The 25,463-nt window shown below is 35.5% G+C and overlaps 1 protein-coding gene across 2 annotated transcripts in view; it reads right to left on the reverse strand.

Annotated features, from left to right (window-relative positions):
- Positions 1-25,463, reverse strand: part of LOC138706525 (sialin) — a 182,300-nt gene that overhangs the window by 140,826 nt on the left and 16,011 nt on the right. For both annotated transcript variants that reach the window (XM_069835906.1, XM_069835905.1), the window contains exon 2: positions 3,208-3,277. In XM_069835906.1, coding sequence (XP_069692007.1) covers positions 3,208-3,253 — 46 coding nt within the window. In that variant the 5' untranslated portion in view covers positions 3,254-3,277. The remainder of the gene's footprint in view (positions 1-3,207; positions 3,278-25,463) is intronic.

Below are 25,463 nucleotides of genomic sequence, written 5' to 3' on the forward strand. Positions count from 1 at the left end.
AACCAGGATTCTTTGTTATGAATTCTGAAACTTCACGAACTTCATATTACGGAATAATATTGTAGCAATAAATGTGAAATACATTTCGTTGCAAGCAGAAAAAATCGTTTTGGAATCACAATTATAGATATCTCATGAATTCAAAATTATCTACGAAAGTGACATCTTAATAATAATAATAATAATAATAATAATAATAATAATAATCCGTGGCGCTACAGACCGTGAAGGGCCTAGACCGACCAGCCGGCTGCTGGCCTCACGCCCACATGCCGAAGCAGAGGTGGACGATCATCCAACGAGAATGGAGGTATCGTGTGGTTAGCACGATGATCCCCCCAGCCGTTATAGCTGGCATTCGCAACCGTATTTAGCTACCTATCGTAGCTCCCCAAGTGCATCACGATGCTGGGTGGGCACCGGTCCCATACACTGGCCGAAATTTCATGAGAAAATTTCTTCTCCCACGAGGACTCGAACCAGCGCGCATTCCGTAACGCGAGTCCTAGGCAGGATGCCTTAGACCGCGACGCCACGGCGCGGGACAAGTGACATCTTAGAAAATAATAAAAACCTTACGAAGCTCGTTCTTCATTAGAAAATGTAAAAAAAAAAACTATGGAAAATAAATTCTACGACAGGCAGGATTGGTGCACCCTATCAACTAATTAGAATCGATCGAGACGGACTGTGTAATATGACGTAATTAAAGAAGAGAAAATGGGAGGAGAAATAATCAAAAGGTACGCGATCGCGCGTCCTTCCAAGGGAATTTTGGACTGTGAGGAAGAATTTATGAGAGCTCCAAGCCTGCAGGCCACTTGTCTCACTCCTGTTTTCACAGAAGGAACTTAAGAGAATTTGGAATTAATTAATTAGGAGTAAAGAGGAAGAGTAAGCTAAAAATACAGAAGTGCATATCCTTGCAAGGATTCTTGGAACTCATATTAACATTTATGTGACCTCCTAACCTAAAGGTCACTTGTCTCACTTCGTTCATGCAGCCCCACTTAAAGGACTTAGTGAATTTTGCATGGGGGAAAAGCCGAAAACCCGTAAAATATTTAGAACATCCCAGTCCCCGCAACAGCATAGACAGCGAGTCCCGCCGCAATCCAGTGAGTGAGTGGAAGGAAGAACAAAAGATACGCGAGAACTCCACGCATATCAAACAGAGGATGAAAGGAGACGGACAGCGTGGAAAGCCATGAGGCACGAAATTAACCTCACATGTCTCTTTCCGTGATACCACGGGTGACGTAAGAGTAAACCTTTCATGTGAAATCGTTAAATTTGTTCTCCCCTTGTAGGTCGAATATAGAAGTTTCAACTCAAAAAGATACAAATTCATTCCTACTTCAGTAAGTAGACATATGCTTAAAAACCAAACATGAAAACACAATACATTTCATTCTGAGCTAGAAAATCTGAAAAACCTCGTAAATTTAATCGTACTTTAAAACGTAACACTTAAAAACCAAGATATCATTCTGAGTCAGAAATTATGGAAGATCTCGTAAATTTAGTTCTAATTTAGAAAGTAACCGTTACCCTTACACTAGATGGATTATAGTTTAACTCTGCTGTGGCATTTGGACGTGAAACAAGAAATTGATTCGTAGACCCCGTGATCTTAACACTTAAAAACTGAATATGAAAAGCTTAAAAAGTGTAGTTCTTCTGAAAGTAATATTTAAAAACCAAATATGAAAAACGTCATAAATTTAATTTAAAATTACAAAATATGAAGAATCCCACAAATTTAGTCTACTTTAATGGAATATTTAAAATAAAAAGTGTAGTTCTTCTGTAAATAATACTTAAAAACCAAATATAAAAACGTCATAAATTTAATTTAAAATTACAAAATATGAAGAACCCCACAAATTTAGTCTACTTTAATGGAATATTTAAAATAAGAAATGTAGTTCTTCTGAAAATAATATTTAAAAACCAAATATGAAAAACGTCATAAATTTAATTTAAAATTACAAAATATGAAGAATCCCACAAATTTAGTCTACTTTAAAGGAATATTTAAAATAAAAAATGTAGTTCTTCTGAAATACTTAAAAACCAAATATGGAAAACGTCATAAATTTAATCTAAAATTACGAAATATGAAGAACCCCACAAATTTAGTCTACTTTAATGGAATATTTAAAATAAAAATTGTAGTTCTTCCGAAAGTAACACTTAAAAACCAAATATGAAAAACGTCATAAATTTAATTCAAAATTACAAAATATGAAGAACCCCACAAATTTAGTCTACTTTAATGGAATATTTAAAATAAAAAATGTAGTTCTTCTGAAAGTAATATTTGAAAACCAAAAATAAAAAACGACATGAATTTAATTTAAACTTATAAGATATAGCTAAAGAACCCCACAAATTTAGTCTATTTTAATGGAATATTTAAAATAATAGATATAAAAAAGCCATAACTTTTGTTTAAAGTAACAAATATTAAGAATGTCAAAATTTAATTCTGATTTAGAAAAAAAATAATAACGCTTTAGAACTAAATCTAAAAAATGTTCTATATTACAAACCGGAAGTAATACGTTACAATAAAAGACTCAAAATCCTTCTCAGAATTCCAACGCCGACTTCATCTTCTTATAGAACAGGAGATCTCATAATAAATTATTAGTCTACATTCTTGAATGACTTGAGCAGCGAATGCTGTAGTTATTTTCTTGCATTAGCTACGATATTCAAGTTCAAGTTTTTTCTTTTATGATTATGCTAATAAGGTTTTCATCAAGCGGTGACCTACGGTTTTGAAATCACACAACTACTTAAACGATTCACGCAGTTACGACCCCTGTCACGTTTTTTCGTTAATTTTCAAAAGCCGTAATATTTAAAATCAATTTGTGCACGTTCACTGATCTCTATCAAATTAAAACTTAGGCCTATATCAAATTATGATACTTTACTGCATCTCTACTTCGTTAGAGTTTATGGAAATAAATAAATATACAGAATTATAATAATCATCTGCTTTTAAAGAAATAAGGTTGATATTTCTGTTACATTTTTCTTTTCAGAAAATGTAATAGTAGTAAATCAGTGCAATATCATATGACGTTTCTTTAATGTAGGTATCACTCTATTGATAGTTTCCTTGGCAATTTTCAAACTTAATGACACTTTGAATAAAATTGTAAAATTATAGATAACAAAATAGTAACCAATTACCTGTTATGTTTCTTGGAAAACTCTTCTTTCCACTCGTCGTTGCCATGTTGAATAAGCTTGTTCAAGTTCACTGCAATAAAAAGAGATTTTTTTTAGATTAATGGACTACAAAATCAACTGTGTAATAACGTTTTTAATATTTCTCACGTCTGTAGTCTCGTCTAATTTGTCTGTTCGTCCATCTATGAGTCCGTTCGTCTCTAATTTTTATCCATTTGCATTTTACAATAAAATAAATGTTTTTTTTAATTAAATGAAAAGGTTAACATATATTGTTACTTTATACCTTCAGAAAGTCTGGCAACCCTATTGGAGTGACTAAGGGAAGGAACTCAGCAGTTCATACCGAGTGAGTATGTGCTTTCGTACGTGAGCTGCGTCGCGCTGTTGCCAAACTATGCAGACTTTCAGTCTAATTTTCTAATTAATCATGCACTTAACTAAGAAATCGCATAAGAGGTTGTTTATTTATTTTAATATATTTTATTGTTCCCTTCAATCTGCGCAGTTATATCATTTCGCTCTGTGTACAGAGCGAATTGTAAGTAATGCCATTAATTTCAAGGAGGTTATTCTTTGAAATATTTCAAACAAAAAGTTTAATACAATTTTCTTCGTTTTTGCTTCCTTTCCGAGACAAAAGTTTCTTTACTTCATTTCATTACTCTTCAATGTATTTTCATCTCATGTTTCTCCGAAATCAAATTGTACTTTATTTTTAAATTTATCATTGTTCCGTATTCTCTCCGCAATCATATTGTATTTTTAATTTAACCTCTGCTTTATATTCTGGATCGTAGTGGTCAGCCGTAGATTTCGGCCAGATGTCCCAAATTGTGGAATTTGTGTGATAGCGTGTTTTGAAAAAGCTATTGATTTAATTCCCAACACACTCAGAGTCAATTTAAGAGAGCAGTGTATTATGGCAATAAAAGATTGAAAAATATTTTAGTTTTGTCCTTCAAATATGCAGGAATTTGATCCAAATAAATCTAACTTTTCGTTCTGAAAAGCAATTTTAAAATGTTACATTTGTTCGGAACGAATTTCTGCATATTTAAAGGTCAAAACTAAGATTCTTTTAATAGTTTATTATCATAATACTCTGCTCTCTTAAATTGACTGAGTATATTGGGAATTAAATCAATGGCTCTCAGAAAGCACGCTATGAAATGTTTCATAGGAAACCATTTTTTCTCGGAAAGGAAGAAAACGAGCAAAATTATATTATTTTTCTTTCTTTGAAATATGTCAAAGAATAATCCACTGAAATTAATGACATTACTTACATAAATATATATATATATATATATATATATATATATATATATACCCAAATCGTATCTACTCGTACATCAATGTGTCGTAATATGATATTTGAATACGCTAATACGATGTAGGCTATTCATATTTTAGCACGAAAAATTTGAAAATTTATTGTGTTGGTCAAGATTTGATTTTCTTGTTCCCTTCAGTTCTCTCATCGCTGAGACATTTTCTGAAAGAGTTGCATGGAAGAGGCGGCGGCATGTCAGGTTTTCCTCGAGTTCTTCGTGTCCTCTGCCATTTCCTTTTTTGCCATTGGTCTGTATTGATTGTGTAATTTATTGCGAGTCGCTTACGCATTTTTTTTAAAGTAGCGTTAATAAATAAATAAAATTTTCTAAGACTGTTTGTGGTGCAGAAATCGGCACTTTCTTAATACATCAATTACTTACGAAATCTGGTCTTACCCTCCACAAACGCCACATTGTTAAGCGGTTTCCTAGAGCGGAAGATATAAGGAAACGCTGGTCTTCAACGTGTACAGTATTTGTTCAGTAATATAATTTTATTTTTCCGCTCTTGCATTTCCTGCAGATGCGGTTTTTTTCCCTGTACTAGCCTATTATCTTCTCGAAGTCAATAGTAGGTTCTATGTACTGGCGACTTCGACGTGACACTCACCGCGTGTGTTTTTACATATGCAATATCGGTATATGTTTAATAGGTTATTCACTTTATAGTTATATATTTGTCTACATTATATAAATATATACTATACATATATACATAGTATAGTAGTAACAAGTTGTCTAATTGTCCTCTAAACATTAATCTATTGTACAATTATCAAAGTTAAATATTTAGGGACCATAGCTGATAAACATCTAAAATGGAACAATCATATCAATTATCGTTGGAACAAATTATGTAAAATTGTATATTGTGATGAATAACTATAATACTTATGAAACTAAATTCACCAACGTTTGATCACTGGTAGGCCTATGTCTGGTTAATAATGACAAATTAACAAAATTTCATCAGCCTATGTTAGGTGATTTGAGTTTTATTAACATTTTATTAAAATACTGAACCGCTATATATAAAAAGTCCCTTGCGTCACAAATTACATTATTCTTAACCAATATTCACTTATATGGATCCTTACAAACATAGGATCATAACTTACTATAGGCTTTTTTCTGTAAAATTAATCAGTAAATTGCTAGAATTTGTTATTATAAAAGAATAAATATATTAATAATCATTCAAAATTCCTAGTAATTCACCGATTCACTGCACAGGAAAATCCAATAGTAATATTTGTTCCAATGTTTATAAAGAATCATATAAGTGAATATCGATTAAAAATAATGTAACTCGTGGAGCAAATTACTTTTCACATTGGCTAAAGCGATACAATATTTTATTAAAATATTAATAAAATGCAAACCACTTATTATAGAGGAATGAAATTTTGTACACGTATTATTATTATTATTATTATTATTATTATTATTATTATTATTATTATTATTATTATTATTATTATTATTATTATTATTATTATTATGCAGATACACCAGTGATGAAAGTTTTGTGAATTCAGCTTTAAAAACATGAAAGTTAGTAATTTCAGTATAGTGCCCCATTAATTTTATTATGTATTGAATCCTCCTCTGAACAGGAGGGGAGTGCTGGAATAAAATTTTTGTATATCTTATAATTGAGGAGTTTGCCGGAAAAAGGGCATATACGTCAATATGGCGAATTGAGATACATGCAATCTAAGATTTTAAAACGCACCTGAATAAAATGTTATACACACACGCAGCCCTGTCCTGCAGGTATGTACAGTACAATCAAAACAAAATTTCGCTACTATAATTATTCACTACATTTTTCCCGAAGAAGGGCGTATAGGTCTATCCGCCTTTCTTCCGGCGAAGCCCTCAATTTTTCTTTTTATAGGCTATTTATCTATCAATAAACTGATTTATTTATTTATTTATTTATTTATTTATTTATTTATTTATTTATTTATTTATTTATTTATTTATTTATTTATTTATTTATTTATTTATTTATTTATTTATTTATTTATTTATTTATTTATTTATTTATTTATTTATTTATTTATTTATTTATTTAATTTTCATACACATTGCAAGAAGAATATTAATTTTTGTTTAACGATTATACCAATAGTAAAGCTTATTCGTTGTGTTAGGCAAAAGATTTAATTTTGTCTACAAATAGATATACGATCGCGAACGCGATTGAATTTATCCTAATAAAGACCTTGTGTGATATTTAATAGGACATTTTGAGGAATAGAATAATAAATCATAAATTAATGAAATTAAAACATCGTATATTATTTATATGCCTCGTATCATATTTCATTCAAATTCCTGAAGAAAGAATGAAATGCTATTTGCAAATATGGCTAGAGCCATCCAGCGTTATCTTCTCAAATAATAATAATAATCCGTGGCGCTACAGCCCGTGGAGGGCCTAGACCGACCAACCGGCTGCTGGCCTCACGCCCACATGACGAAGCAGAGGTGGACGATCATCCAACCAGAATGATGGTATCGTGTGGTTAGCACGATGATCCTCCCAGCCGTTATAGCTGGCATTCGCAACCGGATTTCGCTACTTATCGTAGCTCCCCAAGTGCATCACGATGCTGGGTTGGCACCGGTCCCATACACTGGGCGAAATTTCATGAGAAAATTTCTTCCCCCATGAGGACTAGAACCAGCGCGCATTCCGTAACGCGAGTCCTAGGCAGGATGCCTTAGACCACGACGCCACGGCGCGGGACGTTATCTTCTCTAACTACATTGAAATAATGGGAATTTTCATTTTTATTACAAACAGAATAGTACATTATGCAACGAGCCTATAATGGTAGTAATTAAGATGCGAGTATGTTTATGAAACGAGCGCAAGCGAGTTTCATAATTTTCATACGAGCGTCTTAATTACCATTATAGGCAAGTTTCATACGACTTTTTATGCTCGACCATATTTCTAACTTGAAATTATTCATAACTATGCATGTTATTGTTATCTGACTGGGGAGCGGAACTGACCTTGTGCAATATCTCGTAAATTGTGAGATGTGCGCAGACGCGAAAGTATTGATTTTTTCCGAGACACAAATGTCATTGAACTTGATATAATCTAGAGAGTAAAATAAACATTAATCTTGATATAACCTTGAAATTGATTTAGACATTGAAAAACGAGATGACGAATTGAATTTATTTAAATATTATTTACAATTAACGTTAATTATTATAGTAACAGAACATAACCTTCTGCGACAGTATTGGATTTCCAGCCTCCGTGACGTTTCGCTAGTTGTCTTTCGATTGCATATCCGAGAATAATCGATACTTGCGCTTTCATATTGCTACAATGGTGTTTTCTGATTGGTGGAACACCTGAACTTTAATGAATAGGTGTACTTTAATGAGGTGCATTAAAGGGCTGCTACCAGGTGTATAATTATTACATTTCGACATGGTCGAGCATAAAGATTTTTAAAAACTGAAAATTTAATTAAATTTAGTATATTATGATAGTGATATTCCGTAAGAGTAAATTGGTTGATTGATTGATTGATTGATTGATTGATTGATTGATTGATTGATTGATTGATTGATTGATTGATTGATTGAGTGAGTGATTGATTTATTGATTGACTGACTGACTGACTGACTGTACTTGATGCAGAGGAAGTTGATGTTCATTCATTGTTTGAGATTATTGGTAAATAGGTTATGATATTACTCAGGGACGGGAAACAGCTTAGCTTCTCCCGCTACTGTTGGTGCTGTACGTAGATACTCATGCTTACAGCTCTGTTTACAATACGAGTTTCCCACCCCTGATGTTACTGGTCTGGAAATAATTACGAATTATCAGCAACAAAACAAAGCAACAACATGGAATCGACAGTGTATTGCAATAACAGATAGCTTTGATTGGTTGAAATTCAACAGATTCTTTACACTTCATTAGTGAATGGATACATGAGCGAAATAGGGGAAAAATTACGTAGTATTCAATGATAAATCAAAGACTACGAAGATATCCCAAACGAAGCAGTCGAGAATGATTCACGGCGTTCCAAAATTTCCCTTCTGAGGAAATCCATAGAACAGTACCTATGAACCAACAGGATCTCGGATACAGAACCCAGAGTGCAGAACATTGAAACAGCCAATCCTGTACTTACATTGTGAAATGTAAATCAGGGCATAGAGAGATAAGCGAAACAAAAGACTGTTTTCCTTATAACCATGACAACTCCAAAAAAAGACTTGCCATACTTGCCTTTATCAGCTTCTAGTAGCTTTTATCTAAATCGGTGCAGCACAGAGCGGCCAAGTGAGCCAAGTGAAGGTGCAGATAACATGCAACACCTTACTTAACAAATGAATCACGAGTCTAGTCTATTACATGAAGGCGAAAAGGACGTCATTTGTTTTTAGGTTAACTACAGCAGCGGTCTCAAAACACTGTCTGTCGAAAGAAAACGGTGAAGTACATAGATGGGTATGTAGGAAGGCGAGTCAAGGCTGGTACACAATAAATCAGGAACGGAAACAACAACGATAACGAGAACGGAATTTTTTTAATAAATGTATTTAAATTTGAGCATTCACAATTAACGAGAAGCTTGCCGGAGCCCGGGAACGGGAACAAGAGAGTTGGCCAAGTTTTAACTTTGCCGTTCTCGTTTCCGATCATAGCCTACTAGATTAATTCTGTTGTCATAAAAAAAACTATTTGGTCGTCGTATTTTTGTAGCAAGGAGGTCGTGACAAAATATCTTGTCCATTCATTGCTTGTAACTAACGCAGAAATTTAATAGAATCACTTTCCATATATGATAAGTGTATATGTGACCTGACTACCAACGTGAATTGAATTCTTAAATATTCCATGTCTTAAATTTCGAAGTTGGTTAACCTGTGTTTATGTTAGCTGGCTTGTACTCATGAGAGAACCCTGTTGGTCAATTATACAGAATGAGTAATATCGACTTTACATATCGTTATTGACATTCATATCGATATGCATAGCCGTTTCCGTTTTCGGTTTATTGAGAATCAAAAATCTTCTCGTTCACGTTATTTGCTTCCCGTTCTCGTTCCCGGTTTATTGTGGACCAGCCTTTATTCACTTTGGAGACTAATTAGAAGTACAGGAATTTTATTATTCAGAGTCTATAATATGTGATAATAGTGGAGCTTTGATAGAATTAGTTGCTTAGGAGACACAAGTATTATACTTTCAACAAACGTTTTCTTCACAAAAAAATCTAAAATGTCCCTATTGCTCTTGACACGCGAGTCAACCCCCTAATAAACAAGCAAGGCGGAGAGGTAAGACATGATATCCCTCCCCTTAGCCATCACTTGCTCATTTAACGTTAAGCAGTTCGGGTGTTCTTTCCCTCCTTCTTTGCACTTTGCTCTGTATTGCAGACTGCATTTTATATGACGTAATATTTGTCGATCACTGGCTCAGATGATGAGAAGAGATTGAAATAATTCGGTTTATAAAACAAAGTTTAAAATTATACCTTTTCAATTTCAAACTCTATTATTGCTCTGCTATCATTACATCATTGAGCTTGTTCGTGTATGTCTTTAATAAAAATAAAATATTAATAAAATCGATACACTTTAATGTTAATACAATATGAAACGTAACTCTATATATATATATATATATATATATATATATATATATATATATATATATATATATATAATCGATTGCAACAATGACAGCATCCAGAATCCAGCAAAAGGAAGTCTGTGGAATACCATATAGGCCTAAACTGCAGTTTCACTATTTTCGTGTAGCATTCTTATTAATGTTTTAAAATAAAATTATATGAATAATTTAAAATCAGTTCATATTAAATAATAACGTGAACATGTAATAAATGTCGTATTTACATATTTTTAGAAAACTAATCTCTTTTCACCTCGGCATGTTTACTAAAGTCCTTGGAAAACTATATAATTTCGTATCGGCATTTCTTTTGCAGTCCAGTGTACATGTCATATTTTTTTTATTTGCTAGAGCTTCCTCAAATTAGAGGCTGCCATTAGACAAAGCATACTAAACAATACAAGAACAAATAGATGATGAAAGCTAACAGAGTAAGGAAAAAAGTAAACAAGTACACAAACAAACAAACAAACAATGGCAGTTTACAGAATAAAAAGAAGTTACAAGTAAAGAAGCGATGAAAGCTAACAAGAGAAAGAAAAATGATAATGGTGCGTCAGTTTTTTCAGTACACTGAAGTAGAGTCCATATAGGTGGTTCCGTAAAAGTTTGACTGACTCTCTAATTATGAGGAGGGCCAGTTCATTCAGAAACGATTTGTGCAGTCCTAGGGTCTTACAGAATTGAGAAGAGAAGTTGGGTATCGTTCCTCTTGCTCCAAACATCAATCCCGTAACACTGATATCGTGAAGTTGGTATTTATCTTTATAATACGGGATGGTTGGAACGGAGATTGATCGTTTCTCCTCATGTACGTCTTCAGGCTGTCCTTTATACGTTCAAACCTGATGGTGGGATCGGTTATCATACCCTGAGACAGGGATTCGCTAATGGCGATTATGTCAATTCGTCTGTTACTGCCATTGTCAGCAGTTCCGTGGACTTCTTCATAGACGGTGTATTTTAGTTTTCTAAGGGCATCGGCCAGTTTAGTTCTAATTACATGGTGCCTCTGTATACGCAATGTTTCGCCATAAGAGCAGGCCCCCAGGACATGTCCAAGGGTTTCTATCCCACTGAGGCATCACCTGCAGTGGTTGTCTTGAGACCTACAGGGTATGGCTCTTACAGCACTTACGTTGGCAGTTATCTCGATAGCCTCCTTCCATTCACCGCTAGTCAATACATCGGGCTTAGTTATCCACTTGTTAGAGGAAGTGAATTCACTGTACAGAATAACGCCTTTTCCCTTTTGAGGTAAGTTGCACCATACGTTGTACTCTCGCTGGCGTAATTCGGTCCTAATTTTTCTGGTGTTTATTACTCCTCTCGTAGAAGTTAGGTGTTCAGTTCCATCGATTTGAACGTTGTTCAAATAATGTTTAGCTTCCTCCATTAGACATCTAGTGTTGTTTATGTACATATTATTACACAGCTGCTTTTGTTTCTGTTTCCATAGCAACATTCGCTAGCAGTAAAAAATTATTAATCTTTCCTTTCACTTCCATGTGCTTTTTCTTCCGGCGTAACTAAAGTGGTAGCGTGTTTCCCTGCTGATCCGGAGCTGCGCTCGAGCATGGGTTCAATACCCGCTTGGGCTGATTATCTGGTTGGAATTTTTCCTAGGTTTTCCTCAATCGTAAGGCGAATGTCAGATAATCTACTGTATGGCGAATCCTCGGCCCTAGCTCACCAAATACCATCTCTCTAACACCATTTCCATCGACGCTAAATAATTAGTTGATACAGTGTCGTTAAATGGTTAACTGCAAAAAGTTTTCATACGAAGTAGAGCGCGCGGCATCGCAGGTAAGGTGTTACGCTGCAAGCCGGAAGATCGCGAGATCGTTTCCCAATAGAATCATGGAATTTCTCCATGATCTAGTCCTTCAGACAGCACTATGGCCCTAAGGTTCATTCAGCCTCTAATTCTCTAATAGAAATGGGTAGGGGTATTTCCTTGAACGTAAAAACGGCAAACATGTAGAATTCACATCGCTAGTACTAAACTTAGTATTACTAATATCAATGTCTAGGAAAAGATATGGGTCTATAAGAGAAATAGATCTACCTTTAACTTTATTAATATGAAGTGTTTTCATGCTGCAAAAATATTATTTCGAGAATTTTGACTGAAATCACGTTTTCGTCTTCATTGACAACAAATTGTTTTGACACGCCACCTTCTATCTGTGTACAGTGATTCTTTCTGAATTTATGGTCGGTGTTTGTTCATATTGAGAAGCTATGATTTATTATTATTATTATTATTATTATTATTATTATTATTATTATTATTATTATTATTATTTTATTATTATTATTCCTCGGCACTAAGAATATCGAGAGGTATGCAAAGGACTCGACAGACAGGTACTAGCAGCAATAGAAAGTTGCGAAGTTTATTTGAGACGTTCAGTGACGTCTGGGAAGAAGCTGTACAAGAGATTTCCTCACTTGCAGGGGAAAAGTCACGCCTTGAGCATGTGCCACCCTCACAACTCGACCTTACTACAGAACAATAAACTGAGTGTAGAGAAATTACACGAAACGTCGTCGTCGTGTCCTCCCCCATCTCCTCCTTCTCTTCCTCCTCCTCATCGTCATCGTCATCATCATCATCATCATTAACATCGTCGTCGTCATCATTAACATCGTCATGAGAATGTGGATGTTCATGCACCTGCCAATGAAGTCCAAGTTTTTCCGTAAATGCGTACCTATTTTAGCTTTCACATTATACGAAGTACAAACGGAAGCATTACAATATAAAAGTTCAATTCGATATTTTCTATAACATACACGTTTCTAGCAGTCTTGATAACGAAGAAGTGGATTATGGACATAGGCCTATCCTTCTTTGTACGATAGCTTCCCCTGAAGTATTCGTCGAATTTTGTTTATACTCAGTACCAGAGCAATGGAAGGAGTCCATAATCGTACCTATCTTTAAGTAGGGGGACAACACTAACTGTAGTAACTTTCGAGGAATATCACTTTTGTTGACGTCGTACAAAATTTTGTCCAATATTATTTTGAGAACATTAACTCCATATGTAGATGAAATTATTGGGGATCATCAGTGTGGTTTTAGGCGTAATAGATATACTATTGATCAGATATTTTGTATTCGACAGATAATGGAGAAAAAATGGGAGTATAAGGGTACAGTGCATCAATTATTCATAGATTTCAAAAAGGCATATGACTCGGTTAAGAGGGAAGTTTTATATGATATTCTTATTGAATTTGGTATTCCCAAGAAACTAGTTCCATTAATTAAAATGTGTCTCAGTGAAACATACAGCAGAGTCCGTATAGGTCAGTTTCTGTCAGATGCGTTTCCAATTCCCTGCGGGTTAAAGCAAGGAGATGCACTATCAACTTTACTTTTTAACTTTGCTCTAGAGTATGCCATTAGGAAAGTCCAGGAAAACAGAGAGGGTTTGGAATTGAACGGGTTACATCAGCTGCTTGTCTATGCGGATGACGTGAATATGTTAGGAGAAAATCCACAAACGATTAGGGAAAACACGCGAATTTTACTGGAAGCAAGTAAAGAGATAGGTTTGGAAGTAAATCCCGAAAAGACAAAGTATATGAATATGTCTCGAGACGAGAATATTGTACGAAATGGAAATATAAAAATTGGAAATTTATTCTTTGAAGAGGTGGAAAAATTCAAATACCTGGGAGCAACAAATATAAATGACACTCGGGAGGAAATTCAACACAGAATAAATATGGGAAATGCCTGTTATTATTCGGTTGAGAAGCTTTTATCATCCAGTCTGCTGTCAAAAAATCTGAAAGTTAGAATTTATAAAACAGTGATATTACCGGTCGTTCTTTATGGCTGTGAAACTTGGACTCTCACTTTGAGAGAGGAACATAGGTTAAGGGTGTTTGAGAATAAGATGCTTAGTAAAATATTTGGGGCTAAGAGGGATGAAGCTACAGGAGAATGGAGAAAGTTACACAACGCAGAACTGCATGCATTGTATTCTTCACCAGACATAATTAAGAACATTAAATCCAGACGTTTGAGCTGGGAGGACATGTAACACGTATGGTCGAATCCAGAAATGCATATAGAGTGTTAGTTGGGAAGCCGGAGGGAAAAAGACCTTTAGGGAGGCCGAGACGTAGATGGGAAGATAATATTAAAATGGATTTGACGGAGGTGGGATATGATGATAGAGACTGGATTAATCTTGCTCAGGATAGGGGCCTATGGCGGGCGTATGTGAGGGCGGCAATGAACCTGCGGGTTCCTAAAAAGCCAGTAAATAAGTAAGTATTTAGGCCTACGATATTTTATCAGGTCATTACGTCTAAGGACAGCAGGTCTAATGGACTGTAGGTCTAATAAAACATGAAGTCTAATTAAAAAAAGTCCAATAATAACTCAGGTCTAAAAGAAAAATGTCTACTGTCTAAATGTCTAAATAAAATTCACGTCTAATAAGTATGTAAATGTCTAAATAAAATTTACTTCCGTATAAATTTCTAAATGAAATGTGTGTATAAATCTCAAATAATTTTAACTATATTTACTAAAAAGTTGATATTGTTACGATAATGAACATACGTTTCTTTAGTAAGACGGTACCTTGTCAGATTCAGAAATTTTTTAGCAAAATGGATACATATACTATTAATTCGCATAAATGTAAAAAAAAATTATTGTTCATAATAACTTCGACTACAACTTAAGATTGAGAAGTAGAACCAGCAATAGGATCTACTGGAGATGGTCACTCAAAGACGCTTGCAATGCTAGTGTCACCAATGAGAACTTGGATAACATTCAAGTCTACAAAGTGTGTAATGTGTTTAATCTTGTATTAAATGGACTTCAAAGAACTATAAATAGTGTTGAAGGATGGCACTTGAAATTCCGAAAAATTATTATATCTCATCATACATCCATATGGAACTTTTTAGAATATACAGTGTCCTGGCAGGACATGAAAGAGTTCAGCATCCCGTAAAGAAATCGTACCAAATTAATCAAAGCCAAGTAGAGAGAATGGTAACACGTTAACAGAAGTATAAAGATCGTTGAGAAATTGATTTGTACTTGAGAACTTTAAGGTACAGGCTGAAATTCCAAGCTGTACCGGAGGATGAAAATGAAGATTAATCTATATTTTCATTGCTCAACTATTTCAACATTAGGCCTAATGTATTTTACTCCTGAGTTATGTAATAAACAATAATATACAGGAAACAGATGTATTATTGTTATAATTTACGCATAATAGTATTAGAGGTCATTGCAAGTTAGACTATGTAGTAGGTAGACATTTTTGTAAATTGGAGTAGGTTGTATTAGACTTGGTTCCAAAGACAAAATGTCATTACTTACTTACATACTTACTTACTTACGTACTTACTTACTTACTTATTGGCTTTTAAGGAACCCGGAGGTTCATTGCCACCCTCACATAAGCCTGCCATTGGTCCCTATCCTGAGCAAGATTAATCCAGTCTCTATCATCATATCCCACCTCCCTCAAATCCATTTTAATATTATCCTCCCAGCTACGTCTCGGCCTCCCTTAAGGTCTTTTTCTCTCCGGCCTCCCAAGTAACACTCTATATGCATTTCTGGATTCGCCCATACGTGCTACATGCTCTGCTCATCTCAAACGTCTGGATTTAATGTTCCTAATTATGTGAGGTGAAGAATACAATTCGTGCAATTCTACGTTGTGTAACTTTCTCCATTCTCCTGTAACTTCATCCCTCTTAGCCCCAAATATTTTCCTAAGCACCTTATTCTCAAACACCCTTAACCTATGTTCCTCTCTCAAGGTGAGAGTCCAAGTTTCACAACCATAAAGAACTACCGGTAATATAACTGTTTTATAAATTCTAACTTTCGACAAAATGTCATTAGACTTACAAAATCAGACCTCCTGTCATTAGACTTAAAATCCTTAGACCTACTGACCTCTAACTCTGGAGTGATGCACATGAAATATAATAATTGTGAATAAATTATTAATGGCTCTTCCTTTAAAATTAAAAGAAAACATAATGGCGATTTAGTTTGAATCAAATCAACAGATTTTCTACCTGTTTAACAGGAGGTTAACCACGGTAATCTATAACCGGTCGAAACTACAACAATTTCAATAGATTACTCGCTATCTTGTGAATGCGGGCGTGGCATGTGCAGTGGCTCATTTCGGGGACTTTGATTATTCCGTCGGTCCGTTTTTTTTGCCACTACTGTACATTATGTAAATGTATAAACTTGAAATTAGAAAATGAAATACAGTAGCTTTTTATGTTAATTTGTTGAAATTAGTAGTGACAAACATCTACTTAACCTACTTAACAATAGAATTCATTGTTTCAATCAAACATGTTACTTTTTGAGTGGTTAAGAATACATTTTATATTCAAAGCAAACTAGGAATGTTAATCTTTTTATTCGGGTTCATCACAGATGGTTTTATTTATGAGTGTCTTTTAAATAATAGTGTAGTAAAATAAACTATATCGTATATCAGCACCGTAATGATAAATGGACGCAATAGTTGCGACACGCGTAAAGCATTTAATGAAAAGATAATTATTGTAAATTATTGTTTGTCACTTTAGTGACAATATATTTGTGCGCTTTGGAGCTGCAGTAGTGGCAGATTTATACACATGTTAGATGTAAACTGTCATAATAATTACTAGTTATTTCAAAAGTACAAACTGGAAAATTTTTGCATATGAATAATGTTTTGCTTACAGAATTTTCTTGAAGTCTTGGCGTGTTACACATTCAAATAGTTGGATAAGTGAAAACTTGAGTTATTATAAAAAATACTTTGTAAATATTTAGGTAGACCTATATTCACTGATCAAAACTTAAAATTAAATTTTTATATTAATTGCTTATATCTCAAATTACGTAAACCTCGGTACAAATTTAATTCCGTCGTTTTATGCCAGTAACATTATTGAGAATATTTTTAGCCTTAGCTCAGTCTGACTTAATATATTTCATCATCATCATCATCATCATCATCATCATCCTGTCAAGTACTAGTCCCAAAAGAACTGTTACGGCCTGAAAAATCGATTTTCTTGCCATCTTTTAATGGGTCCACCAAGTGACCGTTTCCCACTTGGACGATGCTTCATTATTGCCTTAGAGATCCTGGATGAAACTATTCTTGAGACGTGTTTAACTGATATCTGGAGATATAGTCCAGTACTGATGACACATTAAGTTCTTGAAAGATATCTTCATTTTTCTTTCGATTCCATTTAGTATATCCAGCTTTCGGCGCATGAATCTCATCTCGCAAGCTGATAGTCTGCTTTCATCTTTTGTCCTTATAGTCCACGCTTCACTCCCATAACATAAGACTGGTCGAGCTATTATTTGATAAAGACGAGTACGAGTTGATTTTTCTACTAATGAAGGTTTTAAAACTCTATTAATGATGCCCATTGATTTGTTGAATTTTACAATTTTCTCTGATAAATCCAAATTTTGAACAAAAGAAAGTTTATATCCTAAATAATTAAACTCATTAACTCTTTCCAAAATTGTGTTATTTAAACAAATTTTGCTTGGTATTGGGTATTTACCACAAAAGGCCATTACTTTTGTTCTGTTAATGGATATTTCCATTGAATATCTTTGAGCTATTAAATTTAAATTATGCACTGACCATTGCAAATCATCTTCAGATGTTCTTAATATATTTTAAAATAAGAAAATATAGTGCATATCTTTTTTTTTTTTTTTTTTTTTTTTTTTTGCATATCCGTTACTCCCACATTCTTTCTTCTAAGGCGGCTCAATTAGGCTTATTTCTTCCACTTGTAGGCCTATAGTGAGAGATAAATAAGGTTGTGATTGACATTACGTTGGCGAACTCACATGTGTAGAGGCTCGACATTATCTTTCCCAATAACATTTCATGATCCCCTTACGTCACTCCTGGGTCATGAATTGTTACTGCGCGAGATAATGCCAAGCCTCCACACATGTGAGATCGCCCATACATTGCCAATCACAATCTTATTTACCTCCCACTGTATATATTCCAATTTTTCCTTTCCTATTCAACATCCAAATTTCCCAGACTTGGAACTGCAATTGTTATGAAGCTTTCATTTCGTAACCTTTCTCATTTTACGTTGTAGGAATCTTTCATTAATTTCAGAATTTTCTTTTCATGATTCTATTGAAGTGTTATGCTACTGATGACTGACTTATTATCACTGAACTGCGTCACATGTATCAATACATAATAACTCTCCTATCATAAGTGGTCCCCAAATAGGTTTCCATGGTGATTAACGTGCTCAGATAAAAGCGAAACATCTTTATCGTAGGCATGACCTTGCATTTTGTTTCTAAATATGGACCGGAGTAATATCGCCGTAAAGTTAATGAAATACCACTAGTGGATTGTATATCTATCGATTAGAAGCTTTTAGTAGATAATGGTATATGTTCAGAAATCTTGCTTTTCCATTTATAAACAAGTTTCTGTGAGAATTGCAAGCATACACAATGCAAACTTAAATGTAAATCTAAAGGCGCGTCTCCACTATTAAACATTTAACAACAACATGTTAAATATAACATGTTGAATTTAACATGTATATGGATATTTCAAGTCTCAATTGACTTAACATGTTAACCAAGTATGTTGAATTTAACACTTTAACATGTTGGCGTGTTTTCCTGCAGAAATGGAAAACATGTCAAGTCAATTCATTTGCTCGTGCAGCGTCGGTACAGTTCGGCAAAGTTCGTACAGTTTCCATAGCAACAACTATAAGTTCCGATTTTGTGGCGCGTATCTTGATCATTTTTATACAATCATGGGTCCTTGGTGTTGGCTGTAAGTTGTTCGAAGTAATGCAGTGAACGAAAGAAAATACATTAGAATAAAATGAATGCACTGATGGAAAGACCTTGTTTGTGGGATGTGTCTACAAAAGAATACACTGGGAAAACTAAGAAGGCCGACTGTTTTAGAGAACTGGAATTATTACTTAATTGTTCTCGAGATTACAATAGAGAGTTTTCGCACTCTCGTCGTACGCTAAACGTTAATGCTATGTTGATGTCAGTAATGGTCGTATTTGGTGACGTATGTTAACGTACGTAAAAGTTCGGAAAGAATAATTATACGATATTACCCACTCCTTTAACATCTATCATGTCGTAGGTCCTATGATAATCAATTGCGCTGTAATTTTTTTAATTGAGATGAAGTGGCTGCTCTTAAATTGTGTATTTCTCTGATGTAACAGGAAGTATTTTTGCAGCACTATATTAAAAGCGTGTTCTGAGATTCTCAGCAAGTTTTTGAATCCAGATCGATACTGTATTCAACTTTAAGCTCGTTTAGAATGTATCCTGCATAGTGTCTTTTACTAAGATATTGCCGCATCCACATTCTCATTTTCTTCCTTTTCAAAGCCTTGTAACAAGCAATAGAGGCAATTACAAAAGTCAGATCATCATCTGAGTCCATTGTCCAAGGTTTGAAAATAAAACACTATCTATATTAAAATCTCATAGGCTGTTTATAGTGGACTACGCAAAGAAAGTCAAGTTTAACATGCTTAACAGTGTGGACAAAGTCTTAGATGAAATTAGCATTAACATGTTCAGTCAACATGTTGGGATGTTAACGGTAAACAGTTTAACATTTAAATTGATTTGATTTGCAGTAAATTTATATTTTCTGTTGTTGATTTCAAATAGGGGCCCATATTCTTTTTTACGGTCAATCAAGGATAAAGTGATTCGTAGATACTGAATACAAACAAAATCCGACCAGTAGTTCAGGCGAAGTCGCTGTACACAGACATACGGTATAGTCTATTCATAAAGACTGATCCACACCTGTGGAGTAACGGTTAGCACGTCTGGCCGCGAACCCAGGTGGTCCGGGTTCGATTCGAGGTTGGGACAAGTTACCTGGTTGAGATTTTTTCCGGGGTTTTCCCTCAACCCAATATGAGCAAATGCTGGGTAACTTTCGGTGTTGGATCCCGGATTCATTTCATCGGCATTATCACCTTCATCTCATTCAGACGCTAAATAATCTAAGATGTTGATAAAGCGTCGTAAAATAACCTATTAACTTCATTAAAAGTGAAGACGATTTTTGCAGTATCGCAATATTTTCCCTTCATACTGCTTCGTGTAAATGGGAAGTCAAATAATCATATACTATTTTGCTGAAAACGTTTTCGTTTTCTGAAGATAAAGCGAGAGAAAAGCGCTTTATTTATGGTTGAATTCTTTCTAAAACATACTGTACTTTACTGATATTATCTACCGCATGTTGGGAGGACATTTAATTTTGTGTGAGATCGTGCGTATTTGCTTGGTTTCTGCATAAAACCAATCCGCGGAAAGTCTAAAATTCCACATTCAGTATTCCCAACCTAACACACATAACAATTTCCCTCTTCTTACCGCTTAAGTGACATATTGATTTTACTGCTTTAGGCTTTTAACATATTATTTTTAGAGACGTTCAATATAGTAATAATTATAAATTGGAAACTTACCACTGCAATTTCACCTAAATTGCACTGTTAATTATTGTTTTTAAATATTTGCAAAAATTAAGTAAACTATACCACTCCACTAAAGTTACTGCATTCGTGATGCAAGTAACATTAAGGAAGCCGTGAAAAAATCAACAAGATTCCAGACTCATCATAGACTGGGGGGGGGGGGAAAGACAGACGTATATCACGGCCTGCTGAAGTATAGTAAACACAGAAAACATTTTAAAGCAATAATGTTGAAGATAGATATTTTTGTTTTGCAAATTTGCCGTCATTGAACAGAAACCAAGATGGAGATTTCATTGCAACTAATTAGAAATTCCTCTTTCAGGTATGTAATAAACGATCTTCGCACAAAATAATGTACGATACACGAGCGGTATGTTTTCTTTCAATTCTCGGAAATTAAAAAAGCTCAACTACGTTTCGCTTTTTCAAACTTTTCCTCGAATATGAAAACTTCAACATACCGCTCTTGTAACGCATATTACTATTTTCAGGCATTTAAGTTCATGTTCGAAAGAAATTGAATGATGCTTTTTAAAAATCCCTTAATTTGTTTATATCTGCCACTAGTTTCACTTGTTTTTCATCAGTTGGAGTTCAGTTTCTCTCAAAAGAAATATGTTGTATCCTATAAAAAAATAAGTGTACGGTGCATTTAAGAACATATGCCTAAATGAATATACATTTAAACCTACAGGTTGAAAGGGGATTAAATAAGGTCCTTTTGAGAAATGAATCAGGACAGTGAGTTAAACATAAACGTCTAATATCATTGTGGTCTTTTTCGAATAGGTTTTGTGAAAAGCAGCAATTTTAGTTGAATTCTGAAATGAGTATTTCAGGAAGACGGAGATGTTGGAGAGGTGATGTTGGGGGATTTTGTAGAGCAAATGCGGTTTGTTAAAGATCGGTAACAAAATGTGTGACAGGAAGACACGGCAACTGTGCATTCAATGACGGTATAAGCAAGTAGGAAGCAAGACTAGAGCGGGAAGAGGAAATGCACAGTCATCAATACCCCTCTGTGACGCGTTAGGTTACTGAACCTTTCGTGCAGTAACGTACATAATTTTGCGACTCAACCGCCACTGTTACGTGAATACTTGTCCCAATGCTACCACCTGTTCGCTTTTATTTGTATGAATATCTTAAAAGCCGTTCACAAACGACCACAATGATGATATACAGTGCGTTCGTAGCTCGACCGGACCGTTCCGCGGCGGCCTTGGACTGGGTGAAGATTGGCGCGCCTGCCGCCAGAGTTACACGTAAACGACCGGCGAGTCATGGGTACGGAACACTAACTACTCTTTATACCATTAAATACGAGAAAAATTCGTACCGGCACCGGGAGTGAGTCGGGTCCCGGCATAGCTCAGTTGGTTAGAGAGCACTCAGCGCGCACAGCTGAGAGGTCCTGGGTTCGATTCCCGGTGCCGGTACGAATTTTTCTCGTACTTAATGGTATAAAAACAAACTGACTAGTCATACTAGTCGAGCAAAATATAATGAGGTGGGCGAGACCTCATTCATATTTGATACATATATGATGTTAACAGTTTAAAGAAACTGTTGTTGAATATGGCCATAAAGTCATGTAATATGCGCTCCTGTACATATATGACGTGTATCGTCTCAAGTGCAGGCAGTAAGGCCGTAACACGATACTACGAGAGGAGTTCGGCCGGCGTCGTGAGTCGGGTCCCGGCATAGCTCAGCTGGTTAGAGAGCACTCAGCGCGCACAGCTGAGAGGTCCTGGGTTCGATTCCCGGTGCCGGTACGAATTTTTCTCGTACTTAATGGTATAAAAACAAACTGACTAGTCATCGACTAATTATTGTCACCAAACACACTCCGCAATTCATGCATAGAATTCGCAGCGGTGTGCGCTATAGCTGAATCCTGCTGAAACCAGCCACTCAATCGTTCATTTCTTCTTAGTTACGGAAAAAAAATTATTCAAAATTGAAGTTACATAAACGTGTGAATAAACTGTTGTGTCGAAAAATATGGGACCGATAATTCTACTCGCACACACTGCACACCAAACCCCAACCTTTGCAAAGTGGTGAGGAAATACATGAATAATATGGGGATTTTCGTAGCCCAATATCAATTGTTCTGAGTAGAAACGTGACCGTGAAGATGAAACAACGCTTCATTAGTGAAGAACGTTAAAAGTGGGTCCACGTCGCCATTATGAACGGACTGCAAAAATCAATTGCAATAATTAACCTTACTTACAGGATCTTGTGATTGTAAAGCATGAACTACAGTTACCCTGTACGGCTTAAGTTTCAGAAGTTTCGTTGCCACAAAAGCTGACGTCTTGGAAATGTTAACCTCTTGTGCTAAACGTCGCAGTGATTTGCGGAGTGAGTGCTCTAACCGGGCCCCTACTTCATCAAGCTTCTCTTCTGTCAGTACACGGCGTTGTTGAACACGTTTCTTGTTCAAAAAGATCCTGTACGTCTGACAATGTCATGAATAGTTGACCTGCTAGGAATTCGAACACCTGCAAACCGATGTTCAAATTCTCGTCGACACCTTCTTGCAGAAGAATATCTCACATACGCATTTTAGGGAAAAATACGCTGTTTTAAAGTGTACTTAACCATTATTAATAGACACTTTATCACCACGAGACAACCCAATTTTACTCACAACACGCCCACAGACGTCTTTCCCTCACGACAGATCCAACTCGACGGACTGGCGCGTCAGCGGTAGCTACAGCGCTACTCTGGCGGCAGGCGCGCCAATCTTCACCCAGTCCAGGGTCGCCGTGGAACGGTCCGGCCGAGCTACGAACGCACTGTAGTTTTGTTTGACTGCGCTCCCTGTTTCATCTGTCAGGACAATAGTTAGTGCCCTTCCACTCGGCACAGTATTTTGTAATGTGTAACATACCTTTGAAATATCAGATGGAGTTACAATAACATCATTTGGACATAATTTCTTACAGAATGATTCTTGAGCATTCTTTTTTTTTTTTTTTTTTTTTTTTTTTTCGTGAACTCATCCCACTCCTCTATAGCGTATATCGCGCACAGGTTTCCTTCATATATGTAACTATAGTAGCAAGAACGGAATCGAATACTTCCTCAATTTCTGTACATAGTCCAACTGAACTCCCTGTACAGAAATGGTAGTTGCCTATACCAAAAGTTTGTTATCAGAGTATGAGAAAGCATAATAATGAGTATATGTTGTAATATGATATAGAGAATAATGTCTTTTTTCCTCTGCTGTACCTTTCTCGATTGTAATGAGGACATGCTGTAATGTTGGTGGGTTTCCCCCAAGTTCTTAGAAGCCAAGAGCGACGTCATAGCATTTCTATTCCGATAAAGCCATTATCCTTTCTTGGTATTGGGACTGGCAGCAGTGGACGGTTTTCGCCGTCCCTGTCAATAACTCTTGAGTGATTTAGGGCCAACTGATGAACACGCGGTGATCTGATAAAGAACACCTGTCAGCCCACGTATCTGTATACAACGGGACTCCCACGTTACAAATTCTATTAATTTAATGGGGTGGTGATGATGGAGAATTGGTGCAAGAAGTATGATAAGGGGAAACCAAAGTACTCGGAGAAACCGTTCCCAATCACTTTGGTCGTACTCGTTCATGAAGTTGTTTGCGTCCAGTCATCCCCTACAGCGCATCACGCCATCGCAAGCAAAAGGCCAGTTTACTTCATAAAGTACCTGGTTGGGGTTTTTTCAGGGATTTTCTCCAACTGTAAGGCGAATGTCAGGTAATCTACACTCCGCTTATAGAATCTGTACAGTAAGTCGACGCGTTTTGGTGGAGCCAATGTCAAGCGAATTGGCGGAGCGTATCGGTGCGGGAGTGTGTTGCGGATTGCATCGGCTCACGGCCGCTAAGGGGTAAAATGCGCGCGACAGAAGGTGGTAGGTATGGTGGCATTTTAGACTCTCGTCTTCAAGTACTGTTTTCTCCCAGAGCTGCACCCCCCCAACTCACCACTTGCACAAAGGACTTATTTCGTCTCCTATACTCTACAGAGTCCAGAAACGGAGTATAGGTAAATCCTCAGCCTCATCTCACCAAAATACCATCTCTCTATCATCAATTTCACAGTCGCTAATTTATCCAGTAGTTGATACCAAGTCTTTAAACAACGGACTAAAATGTATATTTGCTTTATATTAATGGAAACTTATCCATATATTACAGTACAGTATTTAGAAGAAATGTGCAAAATTCGAAAACAGTATCTTTAACAATGTTTGAGAAAAACGAATAGGCCTATAGGTACTTATGTTTCTAAAAATGATATGAAAAGAAATTGCAATTACAAATTTCTTAAATGGCATGTAAATATGCGTGCGACCCATAGCAAAGACAATTTTAGGCCCTAAAAATAACTTACTTGTTTATAATATAAACTCCTATATATTTTAATCTACAGAGAATATTCAAATTTGTAAGACCAAAAACTGAAAACGCGATTTCCGGTTAAATAAACCTATGATACTTAAGCGGGGGTCGAGCCTTCTAGAAATCCTCAGAGTAGTTAATGGGGGGCCGCGAACAAAACAATAATAATAATAATAATAATAATAATAACATACATCTTACACGAGAGTGCCGCACAAGCATTAGGAGGAAAAGGGGGGGGGGGCTCATCTTA

This window comes from Periplaneta americana, chromosome 9 (assembly GCF_040183065.1).
Source record: "Periplaneta americana isolate PAMFEO1 chromosome 9, P.americana_PAMFEO1_priV1, whole genome shotgun sequence".
NCBI lineage: Eukaryota > Metazoa > Arthropoda > Insecta > Blattodea > Blattidae > Periplaneta > Periplaneta americana.